Raw genomic sequence first — 26,889 nt, 5'->3', positions numbered from 1 at the left:
TTTGACTTTAAACATAAACAAAACCAAAACAATTTTATTTGACAAAAGACAAAAACCAGTTATTTACAGTAGTTTTTTTGCTCAAATATTGTTCAATGGGACAACTGCGCTTCTCCAGATTTATCTTACAAGCAGAGACTGCTCTACCCTGCAGACGCCGTTTCACTCCAGGAGGGGGTGCCAGAATATGTCAGCAGCATGGCTCCTTCCCTCCTCCCCCTGCTCAGTGCACTGTGGGGGGAAAATCCCTCATCCTAGTATCACCCCTACTGGAGCATCCTACACAGCCATGGGAGCTCTCAGACAGGTGGGGTAGAAGTGGGCAAACCAAACTCAGTGAACCCACCATGCCCTTCCCAGGAGTGCCTCCAGGTCACAGGTGAGGTTGCTGGGTCTCCTGCAGTACAGGAAGCCAGAGGGGGGCACGAGACAGCCTAGGAGAGCAGTCCCTACAAACAGCAAATCTCCCATTCCACTTGCACAGCAACGAATGGGGCACAGCCACTCAGGAGAGGTATGGAAGCCTGGTAAACATCAGGGGCTCCCAGAAAGGCCAGAGCGAGTGGTCTTCTGCCTTCCTCTGGGACAGGCACTCCAAGTCAGTCAACATCCAAGAGCCCCATCTGTGCGCACAACCTGGTAGACCCCAGGAAATTACAGTCAGGGCTCCTCACATCTTCTGGTTATTCAGAACACAAATATTTTGATTAATAAAAACCTAGGGTTAGTGTTTCTTAGGATATATAAAGATGGGGTACAGTGCTGCTGAAAACTAAGCAAAGTAAACAGGGGGAAGGAAGATTAAGACCAAGTGTGGTCTGTTTCCCGGGAAATCTAGGCAGGCCCCTTGCAATCCCAACTTGAAGGGAGGTGAACAGACACAGCTCCCAGGCGGCTGGGCCAGGCTGTAGCCGCACTAGCCTCTCCTCTAGGAAGGCTCCAACTGCCTAGGTAAGGAACAAGCGGCATGTCTGAAGGGCCTCCTGACCAGCAGATGGCTCACTCTTCCCCAAGCAGGAGACGCTGGAATAAGTCTGAAACAAGCTACCCAGAACAGAGAGAAAAACAAAACTGTTTCAGTCTAGCTTAACCACCCCAAACTACAATAGAAACAAGTGTGTCTCTGACTTTATCATCTGTCTCTGCTGTGTCTAAATGGCTGTCTGGTTTGCTTGGACTTGGTTGTGGCTTTATTCCCCGCCTGTGTCTGGTGCAAATAATCCACCACCTGTGGATATTTTCCTTCTGTCTTTTATAACAGGGTAAACCAAACCAAGACTTAAACAATCACCATAGTCTGAATTCAGCACTATAGAGAATCTGCTGGTCCCTTATACAGTCATCCTGAGCAGCCGTAGATTACCCCATTCATCAAGCCCCATCCATCACGTAAGGTGCTCTCTCCCCACACCTGTGCTTCTGGGCTACCTACTGCCATTAACACAAACCACAGCAAAAGGAAAATAAAACAATTTAGCAAAAATCTAAACATTCAACTGGAGTCGGTTCTGTGACATCTGCTGGGCATTTTCCTTTGTCCTTTGAATAGGCTGGAATGTGTGCACCTGGCTCGACCAAGAGGCACAGCTTAGGGGCGGCTTGGACCCAGCTCAAGTCTGAACTTGGCAGGTTTCCTGAGCCTGCGTCAGAAAGCAGGCTGGAGTGCAGGTGTCCCAGGGCTCTCTGGAGAAGCAGCAGCAGCAGCACCACACCTGGCTCTGGTGCCTTGGTCTCCTCGGAGAGGACGCTTGAAGGAATGGCACTCAGCAGAGTACAGGCCCTGTTACCGGTGCAGTGCAGCGACATCAGTGGCCTCTTTCTGCTGAGGCCCGCTGGACAGATGATCCTGATGCTCGGCAGTGATCCGTACATAGATAACCCTCTGTATGAAAGGGAAGTGAACCAGAAACCTGGGACAGCTGGCCTGGACCTCAAGCCGCCTGGGAGCAGTGCCTACTTGGCATTTTCTGAGACTAGAGGGAGCGGAGTGTGTAGTAAGGGTGGCGCTGGATCTTGCTGCTTCTGAAGCTCCATCTCAGCAGCCCTCTGCAGCGCCACCTCCACCAGCAACTGGAAGCTGCTGAAGTCGTCCTTGTCCTGCTCTGGGGGTGTGGGTGGTGGCGTATTGAAGAGTCCACCTGTGGGGCTTCCAGCCTCTGCCCTAGTCAGCAGGGTGAGTGTGCTCCCAGGGGTCACCAGGGCCTTGGGGGACTCCAGCTCCACTTGTGGGAAGGACGCTGCTGGCTTTTCACCTTGGCCTGAGTGGAGTGGCATGGAACACACAGACAAGGAGAGCATGTTGGTGGGGGCTGGAACAGACACAGCCAGCAGAGAGGGGCTGCTGCCCCTGGGGAGAGCCACATCTGAGGCCTTACCCCCGCGCCGGGAGATGGTGAACTGATTAGGGTCTTTGCCATCCTTCCGAAGCATGTCAGGGAGAAGGCGGCGGCGGGCATTGATGAACCAGTTACATATCTAGAAAGAGTGAAGGAGACTTATCAGTTAACTTCATTCAAAACAGCTACAAAATGTTTGGTGTTTCAGACACCAAGACACAGACAGCAGCCAACATCTCAGACAACATGTTGGCCAGTGGAATGGTGGGACAATGGAGTGAAGGATGCAGACTCTAGGAAATAGTTTTCAACTGAAACTTGGGAGACAAGAGGCAGATGTACCTGTTTCCATGAGTTAAAGGCCAGCCTGGTCTAAATGAATTCTGTGAAAGCCAAGGTTAAATCGTGAGACCACATCTCAAAAGTGGCTGCAGCGTACCTATGAAAAACGCTGAAAGGCAGGCCATGGCACAGCTCAATGTGGTTACTAGAGGCCACTTCTTAGGGTGAGGATTTAGTTTTACTAAGAACACAGGGAGCCACACAAGTTACCGCTTCTTATTTTTTGAGACAGGGTGTCACTGTATAGCTCTGGCTGTTCTGGAATTCACTACTTAGACCAAGGTGGCCTCAAACTTTGCTTCTACCTCCCGAGTTACCACACTTGGCTTTATATTTTTGTTTTTCTGAGACGGATTCTCTGTGTATCCCTGTTCTTGAACTCTGGCTGACCTCAAATTCATAGAGCTCTGCCTGCCCCTACCTCCTGAGAGGTAGACACACACACACACACACACACACACACACGCACACGCACACGCACACGCACACGCACACGCACACGTGCATCACGTGCCTGTAGAGGTTAGAGAATGTTTAGGAAATGAGCTGCCCACAGGTGTGGGTGGTACATGTGGCAAGAGTGATGCTGAGAGACGAATTCCTAGGCTTGTAGAGCAGCTGAGACCAGACAGAGATAGCGAAGGGGCGATCAGAGAGAAGAAAGAGTGCTTCCAAGCAACACCAGTGCCAAGCGGTCTGTCACCCCTCTGTATGCTGGGTCATGCTGCGAAGCTCAAGGTGCCCTGTGCCCCGTGTGCCCATTACTTATCTCTAGTGCTGAGGGAGCACCTCAGTCTTGCTCACGTTAAGCAAGTGATTTTCACGGAGTTGACCCTCAGCTTCAAGGCTCTCTTTTTGACCTCTTTGCCAGTGTAATGTTCTCAAAGTGTGATGGCTGGTGATCTGGCTAAGAAGTGGCTGTTTGTTTCTTACCACCACTAGTCTGAGTCCAGATTCAGGAGCCAGGAAACTAACACCCTCCTACCTCGTCCACTTTTCTAACCCAGCACCATTCCTTCCCGCTCTTCTGCGGTCAGCACGTGCAACTGCTTTTGGGCCCTGCTCATTCAAAACAAAATTAACCACAAAACACAAGATAGTCTTTAATTTCAACACTCCAGATGCAAAGGCTTTGGATGAGTAAAACCCTGTGGGGTGGGGGTTGGGATTAAACGAAAGCCAGGTGTTGGTGGCACATGCCTTTAATCCCAGCACTTGGGAGGTAGAAGCAGGCCTGGTCTACAGAGTGAGTTCCAGGACAGCCAGAGCTACAGAGAAACCCTGTCTATACCCCTCCCTCCAAAAAACCCAAACCAAACTTAGCCTCCCAAGAGGCACGCGCTCTACATAGCGCATTCCCTCCCTCCTGGAGTGCTTTCTTGCCTACTGGTGGACCAGGGCACAGGCTTTGCACCTCCAGTGCCGATTTCTCTAACAGCTGCTACTTACTGAGCACAGAGCGTCAGACTTTTCTTCTGTAAAAGGAGCTGGGCCGTCTCTAGTACTGCTGGTGAACACACAGAAAAGTCCGTCTGGCAGTAGGTGGACTCTCACCTGGCAGAGCCCAGAGCCCAGCTCTCTGTAATCCCTAAAACAGTTGAGTTAGAGCCTCCACACGCCCCCTACTCTCCTCTTCCAGGACTTCTTCACGTCACTGTTTGCCTGCTGTGCTTTAGGCCAGTCCCTTGCTGGGGCTGCCTTTAACAGTTCTATGCCCTGCCCTGAGGTGCTGACATCATCTGGCTGTGCAAAGGCAGTAAACAAACAGGTGAATGACCACCAGGACAAGTCCAGAAACAGGAAGGAACAGTCTATCAACCTCTGAGATCCCTCTCTAACTGCTTCCTGTTGGCAGTGAACAGCTCCTCCACTGTCCAGCACACTGCAATGCCACTGCTTCGTAAGTAGCTCAGAAACAATGAGCAAACCACCACGGACCAGGCCCCTGCAACTATGAACGATTAAAACAAAACAAAAAACCCTTTAATTAAAATAAATACTAAACACCAGAGACAGAGCTAATGAGTCTGTCTGAAAGGCTGAGGCTTAAAGGACAGCAAGGGTCAGGGCCAACCAAAGGAGCACTGACTGAGGCCACAGCAGCAAATACTAAAGGGTCATTGAGCTAATGAAGTCAGCTATGATGGTGCACACGTGCAACTCCAGCAATGGGAGGCCAACTTGGGCTACTGAGTAAGACCTGACCTCAGATAAGCAGAAGGACTAATGAATGGAAAGGTTGTGAATGTGTAGTCTGTGTGGTCCTTGTTACTCAGGAGCCTGGGCAGAGAAAGCAACCCAATAAAAATCCCAGGTCCAAGAAGAGGTAGGTGAGGAGTTCTCAGTGTCAGGGCTGATCCCACCACTTGGGAACACATGCAGTTTGACAAGTTTCACACCCTAGGCTCTTCTGTCCTGTTAGTTCATCAGCAGACACGTTCAGAGCCTGTACCAGCTGCTGTAGGAAAAAGAAAGGTCAGGAGTCTTCTTCCTTAGAAGGCCACAGCAGTGCCTCATACTTCCTCCATCCTGCTTAGATCAGAGACCCAAGCTCTTGTGCCTCTCTTCTGGCCCTGACTAGTGCTAGGCTTCTTTCTTGGTACATTTCTTGAGCAAGCTCTTGGGTATAGTCTTCTCATGAGATCTCCACCACGTCTAGCCAAAGAGACAAGAGACCCATCGTGACAGAGAGTAATCTGTAACAGCCAGCTGCAATTTTACCAAACCCCACAGAAGAGCCCTGTTGAGCTAACCTGACAGAGGCATCCGTGGTCCCTCTTCCCCTCTCCAATCCAGCTTCAAGAGGGCTGCCCAGGACTCGTTTATCTCTCTTCACCTCGGTGCTTCACACACACAGGCACTGGCAGATAATGGCTAGAGTTCTAGCTAGGTCCTTTACAAAGGACAGGCTGGACCGCTGGCTGGTTGGAAGCAGGATTAACATTGATGTCTTGGAACAACTTTGGAGACATTTTGTTAAATCTGTATGCAAGTCTGGGAGGTAGTAAGTAGGCAGTGTCCTCAAAACCTTACAAAGAGGGACACAGAGATGAAGAGACACGCCTAAAGTCACATTGCCTTGAGCTACATAGCTGGTTTCACAAGCTGATCTCTTGGCTAGAGGTCTCCATCTTCCTTCAACTGCCACAGGGACAGTTTAAGTAAACCTCGATCTTAAAGGTATCACTCAAACACAAAACCTCAGCTCCCATCCACTCGACTCGTTTAGTCTTCATCAGTCCATGACATGGTTTTGGTGACAATCTCCACTGCTGAGTTAGAGGCCATCACTAGGAGTTCAGGTTTGAAGGCTGGCCTGACCATACAGCAGAAGGGAGCAGGCTTTAGACCCTTCCTCCCAGCTCCCGTCCACCTGCTTCCTCCCTCCCTCAGCCATTAGCAGCCTGCTCTTCTCTCCTTTACATCTGGCTGTGAGGTGTGGGAGCAGGCACCAGGCACCACTTTAGTAACTTGCCTTGCAAGGAGCTGGGGACCGAACCCAGGGCCTGGCGCTTGCTAGGCAAGCGCTCTACCGCTGAGCTAAATCCCCAGCCCCTTGCCTAGCAAATTTAAGAGAAATGCGCTTCAGAGAAAGCTACAGGCTTTCTGGGCACTGGCCACCGGCTGTATGGGCCCCTAGCCCAGGGTACCTCCACACTAGCCGTGTCCCACAGACTGTGTGCTGAACTACTCATCCCATAGAACTGCACATCTGAGGGGGAGTGAGAGCAACCCCTAGATTTACGCTGTGCTGGGGACCCACAGCAGGGTTCTGACTGCTAGGACGGTACTCTCCGAACTGAGCCTTTACCACAGATGCTCCTCACCCTTCCCTGCCCCAGTACTAGGGCCTGCCCCAGGGCCAGTCTTCTCATGTGGCTAAGAAGTGCCCCATCACTCAGCTTCATCCCTGATCCTTGGAGGGATTTTAAAAATCTGTTAAAATGGCCATTTTCAATCTGCTTTACGGACTTTATATGCAGGTAGGACGAGGTGGAGTTGGGAAGATGTTTCCGTTCTTAGACTTACTCACTTTTTCTTTTTCAGATTAGGGTCTCACATCTCACTATGTAGCCCTGGCTGGCCGGGAACTTAACATCTACCTGCCTCCAATTATTCCTGAGTACTAGGATTAAAGGTATGCACCACCATGCCAGACTTTGGATTTCTTTTGTGACAGGGTCTCTATAGCTCAGGCTGACCTGAACTTGTGGTAATCCTCCTGTAGTCACAGACGTGAGCTGCTACCTTCACCTGGCAATACACATTTTTAAACCAGGGCTCTGCAGAGAGCTGCTGTGCAGACCTAGGGACAGGGGTTTATCTAACCCACTCTGGTGAGCACCACCAGTTCTTTAACTATGTCACACAGAAGAAGCTCAAAACACACACAGGAGGGCCTTGAGGACAAGTGACCTGTTGTAGCCTGTGGAAGCTTCCACAGTGCGTGCCTGCAGTGACTGCCTGCATAGGGGGACAGAAGGGTCTTAGAGAAATAGCTATGCAGCCTGTGGGCACAGGAACTGTCAGGAAAGGACTTAGAGGAGCAGTGGAACTAACTGCCTGCAGCACAGCACAGAGCCCTCCCAGTACAGCCCAGGTGGTGGGAAAACTAAGAAACGGACTCAGGACCCTCCAGGCAGTCAGTCCAGTAACAGGAAACCAGATGAACTCAACCAGTAACTTAGGCTCTGACTGCCACAAGGACCTGACAACAATCCTCCACAACACAATGGTCGGTCGGGGGTTTTTTTGTTTTCAGTGGGGGAGGGGGTGTCTTATTCTCCCAATTGCCTCACCCAGGACAAAACCTAGCAAACCATTTACTTGCATGACTCAGTGACTTGCTAATGACATGGCTCCAGGGCAAGTAAGAAGCCAGGATCAAAAGAGGTGCCCCGGGGAGAAGAAACCAGCTTGGCACAAAGCAGAGGTACCTGTTGGGGCAGTGGCTAGTTTAAAGTTCTTCCTTCGGGGCAGGAGTGGTGCTTAGTGGGCGAGCTTGGAAACCAATGTCCTTAGGAGCCAAGGGCAACCTTAAACTATATACAGACAGTGCTGTCCATCTCCAACACTGTTTTCTGCTGTTGCAGTTACTTAGCCCTTCCCTGATGAGCGAGCACCCAGAGTGGAGCAATGACAGCAAAGCAAGCTAAGGTCTCTGCTCCCCACACCCACGGACTCTGTGCCACCTACATGCAGCCAGCTAAAGGGCCTAATGCTGGGCCCAGGTCCTGTGCAAACAGCCAACTCCTACAGAGGTGGGGTTCCCTGGTCAGAATAAGGAATATGGTAAAGAGAGTACACAGCAGGAATGTGGGCCAGAGAGGAGACCGACTTATAAACAGGCAACTGGTGTCTTGGAGTGACAGGGAAAAGCGTGGAATAGAGAAGTTGCATTCCAGCCAGGCACGGTGGCTCACACCTTTGATCTCAGCATTCTGGAGGCAGAGGCAGGTGGATTTTTGTGAGTTACAGGCCAGAGGCCAGTCTGGTCCACACAGAGTTCCAGGACTGTTGTTAGGTCAGGACGACCTGCCTCAGAATATCCCCCCCCACCCCCCCGCCAAAAACCCCACCAAACAAAACCAGAACAGCAACAAAACACACAAAAGACAAAAAAAAAAAAAGCTAAGTCCCCTACTGTGGTGGGTACACCTTTAGGCCCAGCACTGGGAGATTCAGGCAGCTAGCTCTCCTAATGAGACAAGGCCACCTAGGGATTCCATAGCAAGACCTTGCCTCAAGAAACAACCCAAAACCTGATATTCCATAACCCTGAAGAGAAGCTGGAGCTCTCACAGGAGCGTGAGAAAGGGCAGGGTCAGCTGGAACTGTCAAGTTTCCACTTAGGTACCTGAAGTGCCTGAAGAGTCTTCAGGAGAGGGGTACAGCTGAGGCTGCCATGAGGTATCCTTTAGGGAGTGCCAGATGGCCTCCACTTGCCCCTTACTCTCCGTACACCCCAGTGGCTGATCCTGCCCTCTACTTGGATGCTGAAGTGAAGCTATGGTCGTGTAGGCCCCACTGGTCTCTGCAAGGATATTCTGACTTTTTTCACTCTGGCCCATGTCATGCATGGCGCCCAACTGCCGGCCCCCACATCTGGAGCTGGCGGCAGAACACACTGGGGTAACTTATTTACTTTGGGAAACTGGTCTTATAGCTATATGTAAGAGCAAAAATAAAGGTTTTAAACTCAGTTTTATGTTTGCACTACACACTTATGAGACAAAAATGAAAATTATTAAAGTTAGCATCATGAGGGGAGGCAGGGCCAAGGAATGGCTTTTGTGCAGTGCTGGGGACCCCTGTTTCTTGGTGTGCTAAGCCAGTCAGTCAGTGCCTCACCACTCAGCCCATTCTCCAATTACTGAAAAGGGTCAGTCTCAGTCCATTTCTCAGCTCTGAGAAATAGTGTCCTGGACAAGAAGCAATTTCAACTCTGTGTGGCAAGTGGCTTGACAGGACAGGTGTGAGGTGCCACAGGGATTTGTGACAACAGCTCCAAACAGGAAGCAGGCTAGAGGGAGAGACACGTGCTTGAGGAGAGTGAAGCAAACAAAGGCCAGGATTGACCCTGGATGTTCATACCCAACGGCCAGTCCCAGGAAGGACTGCAAAGGAAGCTGGGGTGCTTGCTCTGAAGTCTGGAGCCCATCTGAGGACAGTGGGGTCCCTGGAGTGTGTGGGACATGATCTGATCTGTACTTCTGTGACTGAAAGATAAAGGCTGGAGGCAGGGGGACCAGCGAAGGCTGTCTATGCAGTTCTGGTCTCAAACGCTAGGCCTTTGTTCTTGCCTATGTGCCTCTAGCGCACATAAGTTCAAAGACACCTTCCAAGGCGTCCTGACAGAGGCCCTGGGCTCTGTGTCACCCGGTCTCTATTGGCTTGTCTTAGTATCCATCAATCTGTACCCCACACTCCCAGCCTAGAAGTTCCTTGACAGTATCCTAGGAGGAGGAGCAGGGCCCCGGAATTAAATGTAAATGTTCCGTGCTACAGAGCACCCTGGCTATGGGCTCCTGGAGGATAAAAACAAAGAAGACAAGCACCCCAACTGTTGTTTGAATTGTCGAGAACGCTCCCTGTCAGATGAAGAGACGAGACTCAGAATGACAGCAGCAGACTGGCTGAGGTCCAGAATCCTTGCGAAAAGAGTGAGGTGACAATCAAGTCCTATAACTTGAGTCTAGACTGTGTCTCAAGACAGACTTGGGGTAACCACTGTCTAAGGCACAGAGCTAGGTCCCAGGATTTTTACAGGCTGACCACCCGCCATGCCTTTTCACTGAAGGAGGAACAAAAGGCGGGAAGCCTGGCAAGTAGCAGGATCAGGTGAGGTAACTGGAGGAAGGAGCCAGCTTGTGGGTTGGAGAAATGGTAGACAGGCCAGAGAAGAGAAGCGAGAGGAGGCCTGCTGGCTCACAAAAGGAGCAGTGAGGCCAGCAAGACAGAGGCAGGACTCTGGTCTAGGCCAAGGGCCTACTGCATAAACTCGGGAGGTGAGAGCCAACCCAGTCCCAGAGCGCTGGTGGGTCAGCACTATGCAAACAGCAAACCCATCTGCTGGTTGACAGGACAACTGAAAAGAGACACAACTTCTAGTACAAACGTCTCGAGTGCCCCTGAATGTGGTTCACAAAGGTCCTTTTATATCCCGTTTAAAATGTGTTCCTCCTAACAGTTCCACTAGGCACAGGAGAGGAATGTCTAACTAGCCTCCTCCTCTTCCTTCTCAGGGCTGGGATCACAGGCGTGTACCAGCTTGTCTACCTCCAGCAGTTGCTAAAAGACCTTCTCTTTTCCATCAAGAAATTAAGAAAAAGAAAGTCACGGGCATACATGCACTTGCAGAGGCGAGAGGCCCTGAGAGCTGGGGTTACAGAAGGCTCTGAGCTGTCTGATGCGTGCCAAGGACGGAACGAGGATCCACAGGTAGAGCAGAGAGTGCTCTTAATCCCTGGGTCACCTCCTCAGTCCATTCAACTCATTTTTAAGCAAGTCCTGTTCCAACAGCGCTGTGGGATGCACCTCAGAACCTCTCTCTGCTCCCGTGCCTTTTCACTTTCAAGGTCAACAATAACAACTCCTCATCCCCTCACAGGGACCGAAGCCTCAAGAGCATCAGCAACCTCACTTCAGTGTCTTTCCCTTAGGGCCAGGAGTGGGCTTCTTATCACAGCAGGGGTTATGGTAGGCCAAGGCCACAGGGCCCGGGGGACAGAGCCAGGGACTGGGGCCTGGTCCCCTCTTACCTGCAGCACGGAGAGGTTGGTCTGTCCAGAGAGGCTTAGCTTCTCCTGCTCAGAGGGGTAGGCGTTGTAGCGGTGCAGATACAGCCAGTCTCGGAGAATCTTTACTGACTCCTTGGGCAGGTTCCCCCTGCGCTTCCTCTTGCCAGTCAGTGACAGAAGACCTTCATCCTCGCCTAGATCGCTGTCCGACATGGTGCTTGGGGACTAAGCTGGACCTCTGGGCAGCCTGGGGCAAGTGACAAAGTGGATGGGGATATTAGCTTCTGTCCCCCTTTCCTTAGTCTCCTAGTGAGTTCTCCGTCACAAGCAGGGTCATGGTGTCAAATCCCGGACAGTGGCACCATAGCCTGAGCAAGCTGGATGAATCCTAAATGCCACCAATTCATGGAACATAGAGGGATGACTGAGACATGGGTGGCATCTCTTCTAAAAACAGAGCAGGACCAGAAAGAACTACAGCTTCCTCCCATGGTCCTGAGACAGACTCACTACACAGCCCAGGTGGACCCTCCTGCTTCTGCCTCCCCGGGGGCAATGCTTAGCTCTAATTCTGTTTTCTGGGCTGTCCTGGAAACTTACTCCTATTACCTCACGTAACTCTTTTGAAAACTCCTAAAAGGGGGAAACTCACAGTCTCGCTGCTCGCTAGCTACTCAAGAGAAACGCACACCTGGCCCCACGCAGAAGCCCATGCACCAATGCTCACCGGAGCCAAAAGGTGGAAACGACCAAGACATCTCCAACAGATGGCTGAGCGAAAGAGCTACTTGGCCATAAAAAGAAATACAGTGGCCTGCAGTGATGGCTCGGTGGTTAAGAGCACTGGCTGCTCTTCCAGGGGACCTCAGTTCCCAGCACGAGGTGGCTTACAACCCACGTACAGCTCCAGGGAACCCAATGCCTTCTTGTGACCTCCACGGACATCCATGTGGTGCGTACATACACTCACACACATAAAACAAAATAAATTATAATTACTACAACATGGATGGGCCTTGAGCACATGCTCGGAAGAGGCCCGTCATAAAGGACCACTGCTAGGTTTCCCAGTGTGAAGGGAAGTCTGCAACAGGCTGCTTCTACAAAACGGTTCTGCAGTCAGTTAGGAGTGGGGAGGATAGAAGGATTTTAGCCTGTTTTATTTAAAATTTTATATATATATATATATATATATATATATATATATATATTAAAATATTCTTTGACCAAAGTGCTCTATTCTCTCACCTTTTCCCCTCCCACCAAATCCCTTCCCCCCCCCCACCTCCAGGATTTTCCTTATTTTACATATATAGATGTTCTGTCTAATGCATGTCTCTGCACCACGTATGCAGAGTCCTGGTAGGACAGGAGGAAGAGGCAGATCTCTAGAACTGGAGTTAAGATTGTTGTGAGCCTTGTGTCTGTGCTGGGATCCGAACCCAGGCTCTCTGTAAGAGCAACAAGTACTCTTAAACCCCTGAGCCATTTCTCCAGCCCCCCCCCCCCAGGTCCCCACGCCTATTTTAAAAGTGAATTTCTGGGGCAGGAAGAGATAGCTCAGCACTGATGAGCATTTGCTGCTCTTACGGACGACGTGGGTTCCATTCCCCACACCCACGTGGAGGACACAACCAACCACAGGTCCAGTTCCAGTGGATCAGATGCCTTCTCTTGACCTCTGAGGTGCAGATGAAAATCCACACACAGTAGAAAAAATAAACTTCCCATCGTTTAAGATTCATTATAAAGGATTTGGTATGGGGTAATTTTCCCTCCAAGGCCCAGAGGCGGGTCTGGTTCTGTACGTCCTGCCGCCAGCCACTGTGCATGTGGTGGGTAGTGAGTCATTCCTATGGTTGTTTCTTGGACCGTCTTCCTTGGTCCGGCCTCTGACCTGGTCTGAGACTTAATCTCAGAATCCTGACCAATGAAGTGTGGCTCTGGTCCCAGCTTTAACTCCCACTGGGCTGTGTGATCCTAGTTAAATGTCCTCCTTTCAGAGTTAGAAGCCCTCCTCCGCCCCTGGTCCGAGAAGGAAGGTTTCTGCCTAGATAACTCGTATCAGCTGCCCCTCCAGCAGACAAAGTTCCAGTTCACAAAAGCAAAAGAAATTTACATTTTAATAGCACAAGTTCTAGGCCAAGGCTGGGCCCGAATCTCAAGGCTCCTCCCTTCTCTGCCTTTTAACAGCTCCCCAGCAGGCCTAGCCAAAAGACTCTGGCATCTCCCAGGTTTTGTTTCCTCGACTTGGGCCTGAGCCCAGATCCCTGGGCTGGCTAAGCCAGACTTTCGAGGGAAGGGTCTACCTTCAGCCAGGCCACCTGGAGGTGAAACGGGCACTGTTCGCTAAGAGGAGCAAACTTGGATGCATTCTGAGGGCAGACATTTCGGCCACCACGACAGCTGGGATACCAGCTCAGGGAGGCAGCCCTGGCAGTGGGTGAGAAGTTTACTCAAGGTTATCTTTACGAATTCCACTCTGGCTGCCTGCCAGAACTCAGTCTTCAGAATTCCCGGTGTGGGGCCAGAAGAGCACCCCTCAGCGGGAACTTTTTCCACCTATGGGTCCTGCACCCTAGGGCTGTCTGCAGGTTACACACACACACACACACACACACACACCCCAGTGATACCTCAATACCCCTCATGCAAGTTGAACACTGCTCAGAAAACCGACCCGACCCACTGCTCACATCCCCAAGTTCCCAGAGTTTTACAAACACACAGCTTTACACCCCATACCTAGGACCAACGACTAAGGCTCTCTCCGAACTAGCCCAACTCCTGCACCCGCCCACCCACGAACCCCAAGTGACCTGCCCACCCACGATCTCTCCGATCCAGGACACAGACGTCACCACATCAGCCATCCATCAATTTTTACACTAACTAGGTTATTGGAGGCACCCCTTGGACACTGCACCCCATCAATCTCCTACACACTCCCACAACACCATCTGCAGCCACTCCCACAGAACTTTTCTGACAACTCGCCCAGCTCTAGATACTCTCTCCCGGGCCGCACACTGAGGCTGGAGTTCCCAGCAGTTCACACAAAGCGCGCAGCCTCCCCCGCGGCCCAGACGCAGCGGAGCACATGGCTCATGGGGCGCCGACGAATCCGCCGGCGCTCAAGGCACCCTCACTCAACTGTCCCCCACCAGAGTCACGGTGCGTGCAACAGCTCCCCTGCCGGCCCGCCACTCGGCGCTTGGGAATTGGGGGGAACTCTGCAAAAAAGAAAACTCACGTGTCCATTCTGGGACAGGAAAAAGTTTAGTTCCCAGCCCCTTCCCTGGTACTCCGCGCAGACTGACTCTTGGGGCGCGGGGCCGCCGGAGCGTGCGCGCTCGGCTTTGTGCTCCGAACTCGGCCCGGAGGGGGAGGGGAAAAGAGGGGGCTGGGCTCCAACCTCCGCGCCGCCCCCCCAACTCTGCTCCCAGACTCCATGTTGGCCGCCCCCCTGCATCGGGGACGCGCACAGCCCCCGCAAGACGCCCGGCTGCCCTTCGCCTGGCCCCGGGGTCCCGGCGCGCACAAACTTTCTTCGCGTCGCCAGCCCCACGCGCCCCACAGCCTTGGCCCGCCCGGGAGTGACAGATGCCTCGGAGACAGACTTTCCTTTGTTCCAAAGGAAAGGGGAACTCGCGCGGGCTCCCAAGCCCTCTCCGTCGGAGCCCCGCCCGCGGCCCCCACTTCCAGCTGTCACTCGGCGGCCCCCGGTCCCGCTCCGCCACCGTGCGGGAGGGGGGCTGCGGGCGGTTAGCAACGTGCACTTTTGAAACCAAACAAACCCGCTCCCCGCGCGCTCACCCCGCTGCAGGGCACCGGCCGCCCTCTCCCAGAGTGGGATCTTTGGGAGCCGACCCCTCCCACAAAGACACCGAACAGGACCCCCCCGGACATTCCACGCCAGCGCTCGGCCGTCCGGACTCACACACACCCCCGGGCTCACACACCCACTGTCGCACGCGCCGGGACGACGCCCCCTCCCCCGCCCCGGCGCCCCAAGAAACTTTCCAAGTTGTCCGCGCGCCTCCTCCCGCGTCTCCAGCCCTCCGGCGCCCCGCACTTACCTTCCCCGGCGGCTTTCCGGCCCACGCGGCCTCTGTGGGGTGAGGGACGACCGGGCCGGGACGGGGGGGCGCAGGGGGAACGCGCCGGGTACCTGCCGGGTCTGACACCCGCCTGACAGCTCGCGGCTGGAAAGCACCTCGCGACCTGACGTCAGATCCCCTCTCCTCCCATCGCGCCCGCCTCACCCTCCCCCACCGCCGCGAGGCAGAAACAAACTTTGTGCAGAGCGTGGCCAGCTACGCCCACCCTTGGGGGCGGGCCCGCAGAGCCAGGGGGCTTCGCTCCGCCCACGCGCCGGAGGGGGCGGTCCCGCGGCACCTCCTTCCTGCGCCCACCCACCTTAGGAATGCCACATGGCCCGGGCCTGGGGCGGAGCGGTGGGACCAGGGCTCCCGGAGTCAGCTCCAGGGCAGGAAGTGGCCCGCTCCTCCTTTCAGAGAGTGTTTCCGGAGCGCCTACTGTGTGCTCCTGGATGGGGGTGGGGGCACTACCGAGCATAAGGGGTGCCAGTCCCCGTAAGTTCGTCTCCTCTTCTGGGAGCTTGCCCATGTGGGGATGGGGAAACTGAGGCTCAGTAGGTACGGAGGCTAACTCCCAGGTGCGAAGGGACCAGTTGTTTTGTCAGCCCGTAGGGTCGCGGCGAAGGCCACTTTGGATAAAACCCCAAGCCTAGCACAGAGGGTCGGCCAGGGGTGAGTACAGGCTGCGCCCCAGGAGCGTGGGAAAGGCGGGCACCGTGTCGCAATTTGGAGATGACCACAGTTACTCGCTGGTCCCTGACTTACCATGTTTGCCAGTGTCCTTTGGCCCAGGTGGGTCTGATGGTAGAGCCTGAGCCTTTCCCTTGGTGGCTAAATCCAGATGCAGAGGGTGAATCTAGGCGCTGTCAACAGTCCAGGCTGGTGTCTTTTTTCTTCAAGTTTTCCTTACTAACAAGTTACTTGACTGGCCGACTGTCTCTTGCTCTCTGCATTAGTTGGCATATCCTAATTCCAGCTCACAGAGACCTTTTCTGGGTTTGTGAACATACAGGCCCAGAAACCTGAGACCCTCGTGCCAGTACCAATGGCATTGGAACAGGCTTCCCTTGATTATTATTTTTTAAATGTTATTATTTTCTAACCATTATTTTACTGTTGAGCTTGGGGGTCACCCTGCTGAGGCTACCTAAGGGACAGAGACAACAACTGTCATTGCTACATCAGACTCAACTTTTGTTGTTCATTTGCATTGTAGTCACAGAAACTTTGGGAACAAAAGTTAAGTTTCCCACCCAGAAAGCCCTAAGCCAGTCAGGATGCTGATTAAAAGCCTCTTAAGATGGGTGTCATAGAAGCCAGACTTGGCTGAAAATACTTTCAACCAAAATGGCCATCCAAAATCTACAACATTGCCCAGAACCCTCCTTTTTACCCACGGAGAAACCAAGGCTCAGAGAGTTGGTCACGAGCAATTTCTTGGCCAAGTCATATCCCATCCACAGACCTATGAAAGAATAAGAATAAAGGAGATGGGAAATCTTAGGTAAGTAAGGTAAGAATCAACTAGGTCTTGGCAAGAGGCAGAGACCTTCATATAGGTGTGGCATGGAAGGGAAATAGAGGGACAGCCTGGTGAACCTGAAGATGTGACCTGGTTCTTAGCTGCTAAGTTGGACCTCTTGTTAGGCATGTGTAGCAGGTCTGAGAGCCATATCTTCTCTTTGGGACAGGAGCCTCTGGTGGGCAGTCACAAGCCCACAGAACTCCCCACAGATTCCACCAGTGACAGCTTGCTAAGCCAGTGTCCCCAAGTCTGTCCAGATGAGTGATGCGTTCCCATGGCCAGCAGCAGAGGGAACTGAATGCTGGGTGACAGGTCTGGATTCTCCCTAACCTTCTTAGAAGGATCCAGAGTTGGGGTGATGGGGGGGCTGGCTCTGTGTCAGGATTTCCCATAAACAAATTCCCTAGCCTAAATATACCATGAATTTGACAGTTGCCAGGTCAGTCTTCTTTGTAAATATAGTTTTAAGATGTGTGCGTCTCTACACCAGGCACTTCCACCCCCGGGTTAATGTCTTCAAAGCAGCTGCACACGAAGCTAAAACTCACGTGAGATTATTCTTCACGCTGCTGTTCTGGAAAAGTCAAACATCTAGGTGCCCTTCCTGGCCTCTGGATCGTTATTGATAACAACGGAACCATACAATATCATAAATCTGTGTGCTCCAAGCCAGCGAGGTCTGGCTTGAGTTTATTTTCAGCTATAATATTCAGCCTAGAAGGGGCTTTGGCCAGATATGTTGATAATTTTGACAAGAAAACTTTCTGACTGGTGTTTGGTTTGCGACAAAGTCTGTCTGTTACTTAGGCTGACCTCAAACTCCCAAGCTCAAGGCTATGCCTGCTTCAGACTCCCAAGTAGCACTATTAGTTCTCTCTCTCTCTCTCTCTCTCTCTCTCTCTCTCTCTCTCTCTGGATATGCAGGTCTCCCTATGTTGTCCTGTTTAGTCTGGAATCCGTGTGCCCTACCACACCTGGCTCTGGTATGTTTTTGGTAAGCTCAAACCTCTCTAGCAAACGTGAATTTGGACCCCAGCACTAAGAATACATTACTATTGTTGTGGCAAGAAACCTCCCCTCCCCCACCCCGGCCCTCCCCCCTCCCCCACCCCGGCCCCCCCCCCCCAAAGTAAGAAACTGTGCTGGGCGTGGTATCACAAATTTATAATCTCAGCACTTGGAGGTGGAGGCAAGTGGCTCTTTGTGAGCTCAAGGCCGTCCTGGTCTACAAAGAGAGTTCCAGGCCAGTCAAGGTCCTCAGCTCCCCCATAAAACTAGGGGAGGGGGGTAGAGAGGTGGGGGTTGGGATGGGGATGACCCATTGACTTGGAGGTTTTCTTTTTTTTTTTTTTTTTTTTTTTTTTTTTTTTTTTTTTTTTTCGGAGCTGGGGACCGAACCCAGGGCCTTGCGCTTCCTAGGTAAGTGCTCTACCACTGAGCTAAATCCCCAGCCCCGACTTGGAGGTTTTCTTAATAGCTCTTTGAACCATGTCAGTAATCCCAGTACTCTAGAAATAAAAGCAGGAGCATCATGAGTTCAAGGTCAGCCTTAGCTGTAGCCTTAGTTCTCAACCTTCCGAATGCTGTGGACCTCGTGCTTTGGTGACCCCCCCACCATAAAAGTTTGTTTCTATTTCGTCACTGTAAATTTGCTACTGTTATGAATCATAATGTAAATATCTGATATACACGATATCGGATACGCAACACCCCAAGAGGTCACGATCCCTCATATTGAGAACCGCCACTGTAGAGCAGGAGACCCTGTCTCAGAACAACCAAACACCTATACTGAGAAGGAGAGAGCCTTCCTGGTTCCAGCTTGGGGTCCTGACCTCTGGGGAGCCTTCATGCTGCTGGTTCCGAGGATACTTGCTGGTCACAAGGGTGCAGTAAATGTCACAGGAGTCCACTTTGATTGGAAAAGAAATCACTGGCCGCTGCCCTTGTTACCAGAGTGGCAAAGGGACCGGCTGTGACAGGCAGTCACCTCAGGTGGTGAAGAGGTTTGGATCCCGCCTGCCTGCCCGCCCGGGCCTCTTCTAGAGACTAAGGAAGAGCTTAGAGATCAGGTTGAGTGGGTAGAGGAGAAGCCATAGCAGGCCAGCCTTCAGGGTGGAGACTGGTTCACGAGAGGTTCTTGTCTCTGTCTCACGTGGATTCCCACTTAACTACTTAAAGTCGTTACCCTGTCGGTCAAGCCCATGCCGTTTAGCTTTCATGTTGTTGAGTTTGGTCGTCCGAGTTTTTTACCTCTTCTACCCCTGGTGCTGAGGTAGAATCCAGACCCTCTTGCATGCTAGCAAGTCTCTCATCAAGCCTCACCAAAGTCCCCTCTTTAATTAAGACAGTTTTGTTTTGGCATTTTATTTAGTATCTGTGTATACTTGTGGAGCTCAGAAGATAATCTGCGGGGCTCTGGAAATTGAACTCAAAGTTGTCAGGCTCAGCCGAGAGAGTTCCTATCACTGAGCCAACTTGTTGCGCCCCTGGTTTTTTTTTGTTTTTTTTTGTTTTTTGTTTGTTTGTTTGTTTGTTTTGGTTCTTTTTTTTTTTTTTTTTTTGGAGCTGGGGACCGAACCCAGGGTCTTGCGCTTCCTAGGCAAGCGCTCTACTACTGAGCTAAATCCCCAACCCCTGTGCCCCTGTTTTAATGTCTCTTTTGCACCTATATTATTCTGGCTGGCCTGGAACTTGCTATGTAGACTAAGCTGGCCTCTAACATGCAGAGATCCACCTGCGTCCGCCTCGTCCAAGTGCTGGGATTAAAGATACGAACCACTATTCCTAGCCTCTATTTAATTTTTGAGCGACTATCTTGGCAGGCTGTATGCTTCAACCTGGGGAGCCCATTGGTTGGGCTACCCCAAGAGTTTGGCCAACAGTTCCTTGTGGTTGGAAGCATGTGGCGCTGGAAGTTGGGGTTATAGCGGGTCGTTTCAGTAAATTTGCCCACCCTTTGAACCTCAGGTTTCTTGTCTGTGGTTAGATCAAGCTTTGGTAAGGCAAAGATATCACAGCTGTTAGTCTTTTGCGAGTAGCCTGTGCTCACGGGAGGGCAGGTGTGATTGATTATCGTGGCGTCTCAGCTTTGCCTCTGGTGCTGACTGTCCTTGTGTAACCTCCAAGTTGTTCATCTGTTTAAAAAAAGCTCCCAGTGCTCTGGAGGCAGAGGCAGGTTGGTCTCTGTGAGCTCAGGGCCTGCCGGACCACACAGTGAGGCCCTGTCTCCAAAAATAAGACAGTTACGATAGCCAGAGACTCATGTGATACAAGGAGAGGACCAACTCTTGCATTGCCCTCTGACCTCTAAGCACATGCACATACACACACACACACACACACACACACACACACACACACACACACACACAATGTAATTTTAAAAAAGGCCTGTGCATGATCAGGTAGAGATCGCTTCACTTCCTTGGCATTCTGCCATCTAAGGCTTGTGTGTTTTTAAAAGTAAGAGTGTGTGTGTGTGTGTGTGTGTGTGAGAGAGAGAGAGAGAGAGAGAGAGAGAGAGAGAGGAATATTACTAAAAGTCGTATCACTTCTTAGAGTCAGTTCTGCCTTGGTCTGCTTAGACTTAGTAGAAAGATTTTCTACGCAGACGGTTTGCCTCAAAGGCATTTGTCAGCGAGCTTATTACCACATGCCAACTTGGAAGTGTTGCAGGGGTGCAGTCAGACTTGGGTAGGGGTGCCGAAGGCTCTTTCCTTGATGTTTTCTGGCTCCCGGGCACAGATTAAGTACTACCGTGGAATGGTGTGCTTTTAATTGAGGAATAAGCAGTTTTACTGGTCAGGGTGTAGCTCTGTGGTAGAGTGCTTACCTAGCATGTAGAAGGCTCCAGGTAGGGGTTGGGGATTTAGCTCAGTGGTAGAGCGCTTGCCTAGGAAGCGCAAGGCCCTGGGTTCGGTCCCCAGCTCCGAAAAAAAAGAACAAAAAAAAAAAAAAAAAAAAAAGAAGGCTCCAGGTACTATCTTCCTCAGCATTGGAGGGGACTTAGGGGCTGCTGAGGTGGCTCAAAGGACAAAAGTACCTGCTGCTGCCAAGGGCGACGGTGTTTGGTCCCTGACACCCATCTGGTGGAAGCAGAAAACTGATGCCCAGAGCTATCCTCTGACCTCCATGCTCCACCCCCACAACCTTCCAGAGAGGGGAGGGAAGGCCTCAATAAGTAAACAGATAAGTAAATGTTAATTAAGAGGATTTAGAGAGGGCTGGAGAGATGGCTCCGTGGTCAAGAGCAATGGCTGCTCTTCCAGAGGACCCAGGTTCAACTCCTAGCCCCCACGTGGCAGTTCTAGGGGATCTGATGCCCTCCTCTGGCCTCTGTGGGCACTGCATGCACATGGTACACAGACAGACATGCAGACAGAACTCCCAGACACACAAAATAAACCGTCAAAAAAGGAGGATTTAGAAAAAAACAATTTTATTTATTTAAGAGAGGGTCTGGCTATGTAGCTCTGGCTGTTGAACTCGCTCTGTAGGCCAAGGTGGCCTAGAACTCAGAGATCCACCTGCCTCTGCCTCATGACTGTTAGGATTAAAGGCGTGCACCAGCATGCCTGTGTGTGTGTGTGTGTGTGTGTGTGTGTGTGTGTGTGTGTGTGTGTGTGTGTGTGTGTGTGAATGTTTGTGTTGGAGTGTGGGTTTGTGCATGTGAATACGATAACCACGGAGGTTGGAAAAGGGAACCTGATTTTCCCGAGTCACAGGCAGCCACTGTGTGTGGTGCTGGGAATGAGCTCGGGTCCTCTGACTGACTGATGGCTGAGCTCTCCATCCCTGTAGCATTCTACTTCTGTGTCTGTCCACAACTGGGAACCAACCCCTCCAACATGGCTGTAGGTGGCATGGAACAGGAATGGGCTCCTGAGTCAGGGAGACTTAATATCAGAGTTTTATTTTCTCCTTTTTGGGGGGTGGGAGGTGAGTGGATGTTGTTTTGAGACAGTGTCTAATGTACTTGCTGTGTACCTAAGGATTCCTGTGGACTCCCGATCCCCTTCCCTCCCCAGTGCCGATATTGCAGGCGGTGTTACAACTCCTAGTTGTATTCACTCTCTTTTCTGGAGGTGCTTGTGATAGAAGCAAGAGTCGTGCATACCTCAAAGTATATGCTATCCATGAACCCCTGCCCCAAGACACCTCCGCTCATTTACTAATGGCGTATTGTATAGCGATTAATCCTTCACTGCCTTGGTCATGCAGTCTGGGTTGCAGTTTGCAGTAAGAATCATGGTACATAGTTTGGTTTATGAGGGTTTGTTTGTTCCTTTTTTGTTTGCTTGTTTGAGACCGGGTTTTTCTGTGTAGCCTGGAACTCTCTCTGTAGACCAGGCTGGCCTTGAACTTAGACTCCAACAGCCTTGAGTGTTGGGACTAAAGGTGTGCACCACCATGCTCAGCTATTAGTGTGTTTTTAATTATCCTCCCCTCTTTTATCTTAAACCTCATTTCACCGCAAAACCCAAGGGGTGTCCTCATCCAAAGAGTGGGTACATAGACAGTAAAGCCTGTCGTGAGGGTGACAGATTCTCTCCTGTGAACTCAGTGACCTTTGAATTGTAAGGACACTGGTGATCCAAGTGTCTTTAAAAGGCCTTGGGGAAGGGTGGTATATTTTTGGTTTTTTGTTTGTTTGTTTGTCCCTCCATCATGGAATCCGAGTCTGAATCTGACAGACAAATTTAGGTTCCTCACTGCCAGTCCCGGTAGTGTCGTAGTGTGACACCTTCCAAGGAATGATGTTCCCTTCGTCATCTTGCCTCTGTCAGAGAGGCCAAAGAGACTGGAAAAGAAGAGAGTGGCATGTTTTTATGTCTTAGAAGTGTTCACTGCAACTCTTCCACTCCATTATCCTGACCTGCTGTGGCTCCTGTCTGGGAGTCCCTCTCCCTCTACCTGGTGGCTTTCAGCCCAGGTCATTTTTGCTGATCTAGCCCAAGGTTGAGTTAGAAGCACATTTAGCTGGGTTCCTTATGGAATCTGCAGTTCCTTTCATAGACAGTTCAGAAATGAATGTCCTGCTATGTGACAAGCTGTTCTAGTGGAGTGTCAGGAATAGAGTAAGAGAATATACACCGTACCAAGGACTATAGTTTCTTTATAAAGGAAGTTTCTTTTTTAAATAAAAAAGTTTGGGGGCTGGGGATTTAGCTCAGTGGTAGAGCGCTTGCCTAGGAAGCGCAAGGCCCTGGGTTCGGTCCCCAGCTCCGAAAAAAAGAACCAAAAAAAAAAAAAAAATATTCTTGCCTGACATGGTGGCTTGTGTCTTTCATCCCAAGCCTCAGGAGGCAGAGGCTACAGGTCAGGACACAGGACACAGGCTGACCTGTTCCAGGAGCCTAGGGCTACAAAGAGAAACCTTGTCTCAGGAAAAAAAAGCAACAAAAGGATAAAAGTTCTGTGATCAGATGTTACCTGACTTTGCTGGCCTTGATCCTGATCCCCTACTGTGGCCCCCCAAAGGCCAGGACTACTGTGAGCTTCCACACGCTAACTAGAGGACTTCATTGTTGTTGTTGTTGTTGTTGTTGTTTTTAAGATTTATTTTATGTATATGGTTGTTTTGCCTGCATGTATGTCTGTATACCATGTGCATGCAGTGCCCATGGAGACCAGAAGAAGGCATCAGATCCCCGGAACTCCAGTTACAACCCTCTATGGGCCGACTTGTGGGTTCTGAGAGTGGAGACCAGATTCTCTGGAAGAGCAGTCTGTGCTCCTAACTACTGAGCCATCTCTCCAGTCCTAGGACTTAAGTTCTTACACAATAATTACCGAAAAGCTAAAGTTTTCTCCCGCCAGGAACGTAGTTACACAACAAATGCCATTACAAACAGTAGAAGGAATTCCCTTCCTTTTCTCTGTACAACGTGATATTATAAAACCATCATTATAAGAAGTCGATTAATAGGGGTTGGGGATTTAGCTCAGTGGTAGAGCACTTGCCTAGCAAGCGCAAGGCCCTGGGTTCGGTCCCCAGCTCCAAAAAAAAGAAATGGAAAAAAAAAAAAAAAGTCGATTAATAGTGAGTCCATTTGGGCTGATGTGTGTGTGTCTGCGGTCCGTGCCACTCAGGAGGCTGGGGTACGAGGAGTGCTTGAGGCCTTAAAGTTTGGGGCTGAGGATGCCTAGCATGAGTGAGACAGTGTGCTCAGAATTAGAAAAATCTTACACACACACACACACACACACACACACACACACGCCCCGAACAAACAGCGGAATCCAGAAACCCAGGCCTGATAGCAAAAGCCTTGGGAAGCAAGAGGATTCGAAATTCAAGGTCATCCTCACCCCACAGCAAACTAGATCAAGGCAGTCTGCCGACACAAGGCTCCATTTCAAAAGAGCAACAGAAAAACACCCAAATTTCATTTTTCTTCCAACAGGATTTCTATGTGTAGCCCTGGCTATCCTGGAACTCACTGTGTAGACCAGACTAGCATAAAGCCCGTGTCATCTCTGAGTGCTGGCTTGCAGGTATGCAACACAAGTCCCCCTCCCGTGTTTATTTATTTACTTTAAAGATTATTTACTATTATTTCTTGCTTTTTTTTTTTTTTTCAGCCAGGGTCTCACTGTGTGGACCTGGCTGTCCTGGAACTTTTATGTAGTCCATGTTGGCCTTGAACTTGAGACATTCCTCCTGCTTCTGCCTCCCAAGAACTGGGATTACAGACATGAGCTACCATAATTTTCCCATGAGCTAGCCTCGAACTCACTCTGTGGCTGGGGAAGACCTTGAATTTCTGTTCGCTGCCGTGTCTGGTTTTATTTATGAGGTACTGGGATTGAACACAGAGCTTTGTGCATTCTTGAATTTTGAGGCAGGTGTAACTTTAATTTTTATTTTTTTAAGATTTATTTCATGTATATGAGTACACTGTTGCTGTCTTCAGACACACCAGAAGAGGGCATCAGATCCTATTACAGATGGTTGTGAGCCACCATGTGGTTGCTGAGAATTGAACTCAGGACCTCTGGAAGAGCAGTCAGTGTCCTTAACCACTGAGCCATCCCTCCAGCCCGTAACTTTTTTAATGATCATTCTTACATGCTTTAACCTCCCTTCTAGCCCACCACCCACCAGAGGTTGTGGAAAAGAAAGGATAGAAATAGCTCTTTGGATTAATTCCCATCCACGTTGTCAGGAAACTAGCAGTTCAGTTCACAGGTCAGCAGCGACTGCTGGGTCCACTGGAATATACTTCAGGGATACACTAGCAGTCCAGTTGGGCAGTCAGAAGACCGACTACAAATCAGCAGTGGTGGCATGACCTAACAGAGACAGCCAGGCCTCAGCGGAATTGGAACTTGTCAGCAGGAGGGACCAGGGCCAACAGGAACACCAGGAGAAGGTCTCATTCTTGTCCGTGTATCTCTTGATGAAGCAAAGATCAGTGAAGACGAGATATCAAGAAGCTTCTAGCTATGCAAGCAAGCCAAGCCTCACCTCTGACCCTTTCCGTTTAGTATTATTTATATTCCCGCCAAACATCACGTGCCCTCTGCGAGTCTTGCCTCATTGTACGTCAGCATGTGAGTCTGCCTCAGCTGACATCACTCTGCCAATCAGCCTGAGTCCTCAGAAGCGGCCAGAAGCCGCGGCACCCCACCAGAGGTGTTTTTGGTGCATTTCTCTCTATGGAGTTCCGACAAATGGAGCTCAGCGATGCATGTAAGGTGGACCAATGCCTGCGTTCCATTAGCCAAGAGTCCTTCATCATGGGTTCTTTCTCATGCTTGAGTTAGCAAAACATCCTTTCACTTGTGTCTACTTCAGGAAAACACTCCTTCACGTGTTCGCCCCAGCAAAACACCGTCCAACACAACTGACTTTCCAAAGAACCCTTAAGTTCCCACTTCAGACAGGTTCCAACTAACTTGCTCCGGCTGGCCTGGCACTCGTCTGGAGCCTGGGCCGTCTTCTTGATCTTTCTGACTGTTTGATTACTGAGTGTTCTGTGAAACAGGTCTCAGTATGTAGTCTGGCTGTCCTGGAACTCATAGAGACCCACGTACTTCTGCTGAAGGGTTGGGATTAAATGCATCTGTCACCGTACCTGGCAGATGCATATTGGCTTTCATCATGAATGTCTCTTAGTGAACAACACTATTTTCAGTGAGACAGCTCAGTGGATAAAGTGGATAAAGACACCTTCCACCTAGCCTGACAGCTTGATCCCAGGACCCAAATGGTGGAAGGAAGGATTGTTCTCTCAGGTGCTTCATGACCCTAATGCAATGCATGCACACACGTAATAAAAATAAAATTTAAAATATGTAAATGGAGACTGGCTTTTGGGCCCAAGCTCCTGTTTGGCTCTGAGGGCTCAGAGATGTTTGCTGAGGTCTTGCTCCAGTGCCTTCAGGCTTAGCCCTACTAGGCTCCCTCCCTAACCTAACAGGTGCCCTCCTGTCCTGCATCTTGACATTTAGTGCTGTGATTAACCCTTTCTTTTCAGGATGCCCATTCGGGCTTTGGAGCAGCCTGCTCCCAGTTTCCTCTCGGGTCCCATCCTTACCACATTTTGCTAACACTGGCCTCAGGAGAGTGAGTGAATTTTGTGTTCTGGAGGAACTGGCTGGCCTTTCCTTCTCAATCGTGGGCCTGGATTCCTGATGCCCTACCTCTGGGAGGCCTATCTTTGTCTGAAGGTATTTGGCCTGCTTTCCTGCTCTTGGCTCAGCTCCGCCTCCCTTGACCAGGCCCCTCCCTCTCCTTGTCCAGGCTCCTCCCTCTCCTTGTCCAGCCTCCCTACAATGGACACAAATTACACTCTTCCCCCTGCAGAGCCAGTTAAGGTTTTGTCAACGTTGTCCCTTTGGGCCCCCAAGCTTCAGGCTCTAGTGTCCTCTTTGACTAAGGTCTCAGTAATTTAAGGCGGGGGTGGGGAGTGGGGGTGGGGCGGACTCGTAATAATTTAAGCCAGGGTTGGTTGCAGCAGGTGGTGGGCAGGAAAGATCCCCTCCGGCTGTCCACGTGGCGATTTTTTGTTTTTTTTTTTTTGTGTTGTGTTTTTATTGCTTTTCAAAAGGCCACTCTGAAACTTTACACTCCCTGCCATCCTGCACAAGCAGGGGGTCTTTGCCTGTCTGCTGTGGGTGGGTGACGGAATGACATTTCTTGGCCATCTGGATTATTTATGGGTGTAGACTGCTTGAAGTCAGGCTGAAAGCTGAGAGTGAGTCTCCCTGCAGGGAAGGATTCAGCCGGTGAGTGGTGGAGCCAGTTCCTCAAGTCATTGCCCTGGGCTTTACCTGGACTCTGGCAGACCGAGGATGTATTTCCTTGGTCCTTCCCTTCCCACCCAGCTCAGTTTCCC

The 26,889-nt window shown here is 50.9% G+C and overlaps 1 protein-coding gene and 1 long non-coding RNA gene across 8 annotated transcripts; one reads left to right on the top strand and one right to left on the bottom strand.

Annotated features, from left to right (window-relative positions):
* On the bottom strand, nucleotides 1-17,569 carry Tgif2 (TGFB-induced factor homeobox 2). 7 transcript variants are annotated; one of them, XM_063284390.1, is made up of 4 exons: nucleotides 15,338-17,569; nucleotides 10,940-11,165; nucleotides 2,376-2,475; nucleotides 1-2,258 (listed from the first exon to the last, which is right to left on the bottom strand). In XM_063284390.1, the coding sequence occupies exons 2-4, from the start codon at nucleotides 11,129-11,131 to the stop codon at nucleotides 1,954-1,956; spliced, it is 597 nt and encodes a 198-aa protein (XP_063140460.1). In that variant the 5' UTR covers nucleotides 11,132-11,165; nucleotides 15,338-17,569; the 3' UTR covers nucleotides 1-1,953. The 7 variants fall into 7 exon arrangements, with proteins under 7 accessions (XP_063140460.1, XP_006235489.1, XP_063140459.1 ...); XM_006235427.5 differs by lacking the exon at nucleotides 15,338-17,569 and adding an exon at nucleotides 14,998-15,227; XM_063284389.1 differs by lacking the exon at nucleotides 15,338-17,569 and adding an exon at nucleotides 14,172-14,299.
* On the top strand, nucleotides 15,322-25,851 carry LOC120101767 (uncharacterized). Its single transcript, XR_005502677.2, has 2 exons — nucleotides 15,322-15,690; nucleotides 23,953-25,851. It is a non-coding gene; the product is annotated as an uncharacterized LOC120101767 (long non-coding RNA).
* The last annotated feature ends 1,038 nt before the right edge of the window (nucleotides 25,852-26,889 follow it).

This window comes from Rattus norvegicus, chromosome 3 (assembly GCF_036323735.1).
Source record: "Rattus norvegicus strain BN/NHsdMcwi chromosome 3, GRCr8, whole genome shotgun sequence".
In the NCBI taxonomy this organism is placed as follows: domain Eukaryota; kingdom Metazoa; phylum Chordata; class Mammalia; order Rodentia; family Muridae; genus Rattus; species Rattus norvegicus.
This window is presented reverse-complemented; position numbering and strand designations above follow the sequence as displayed.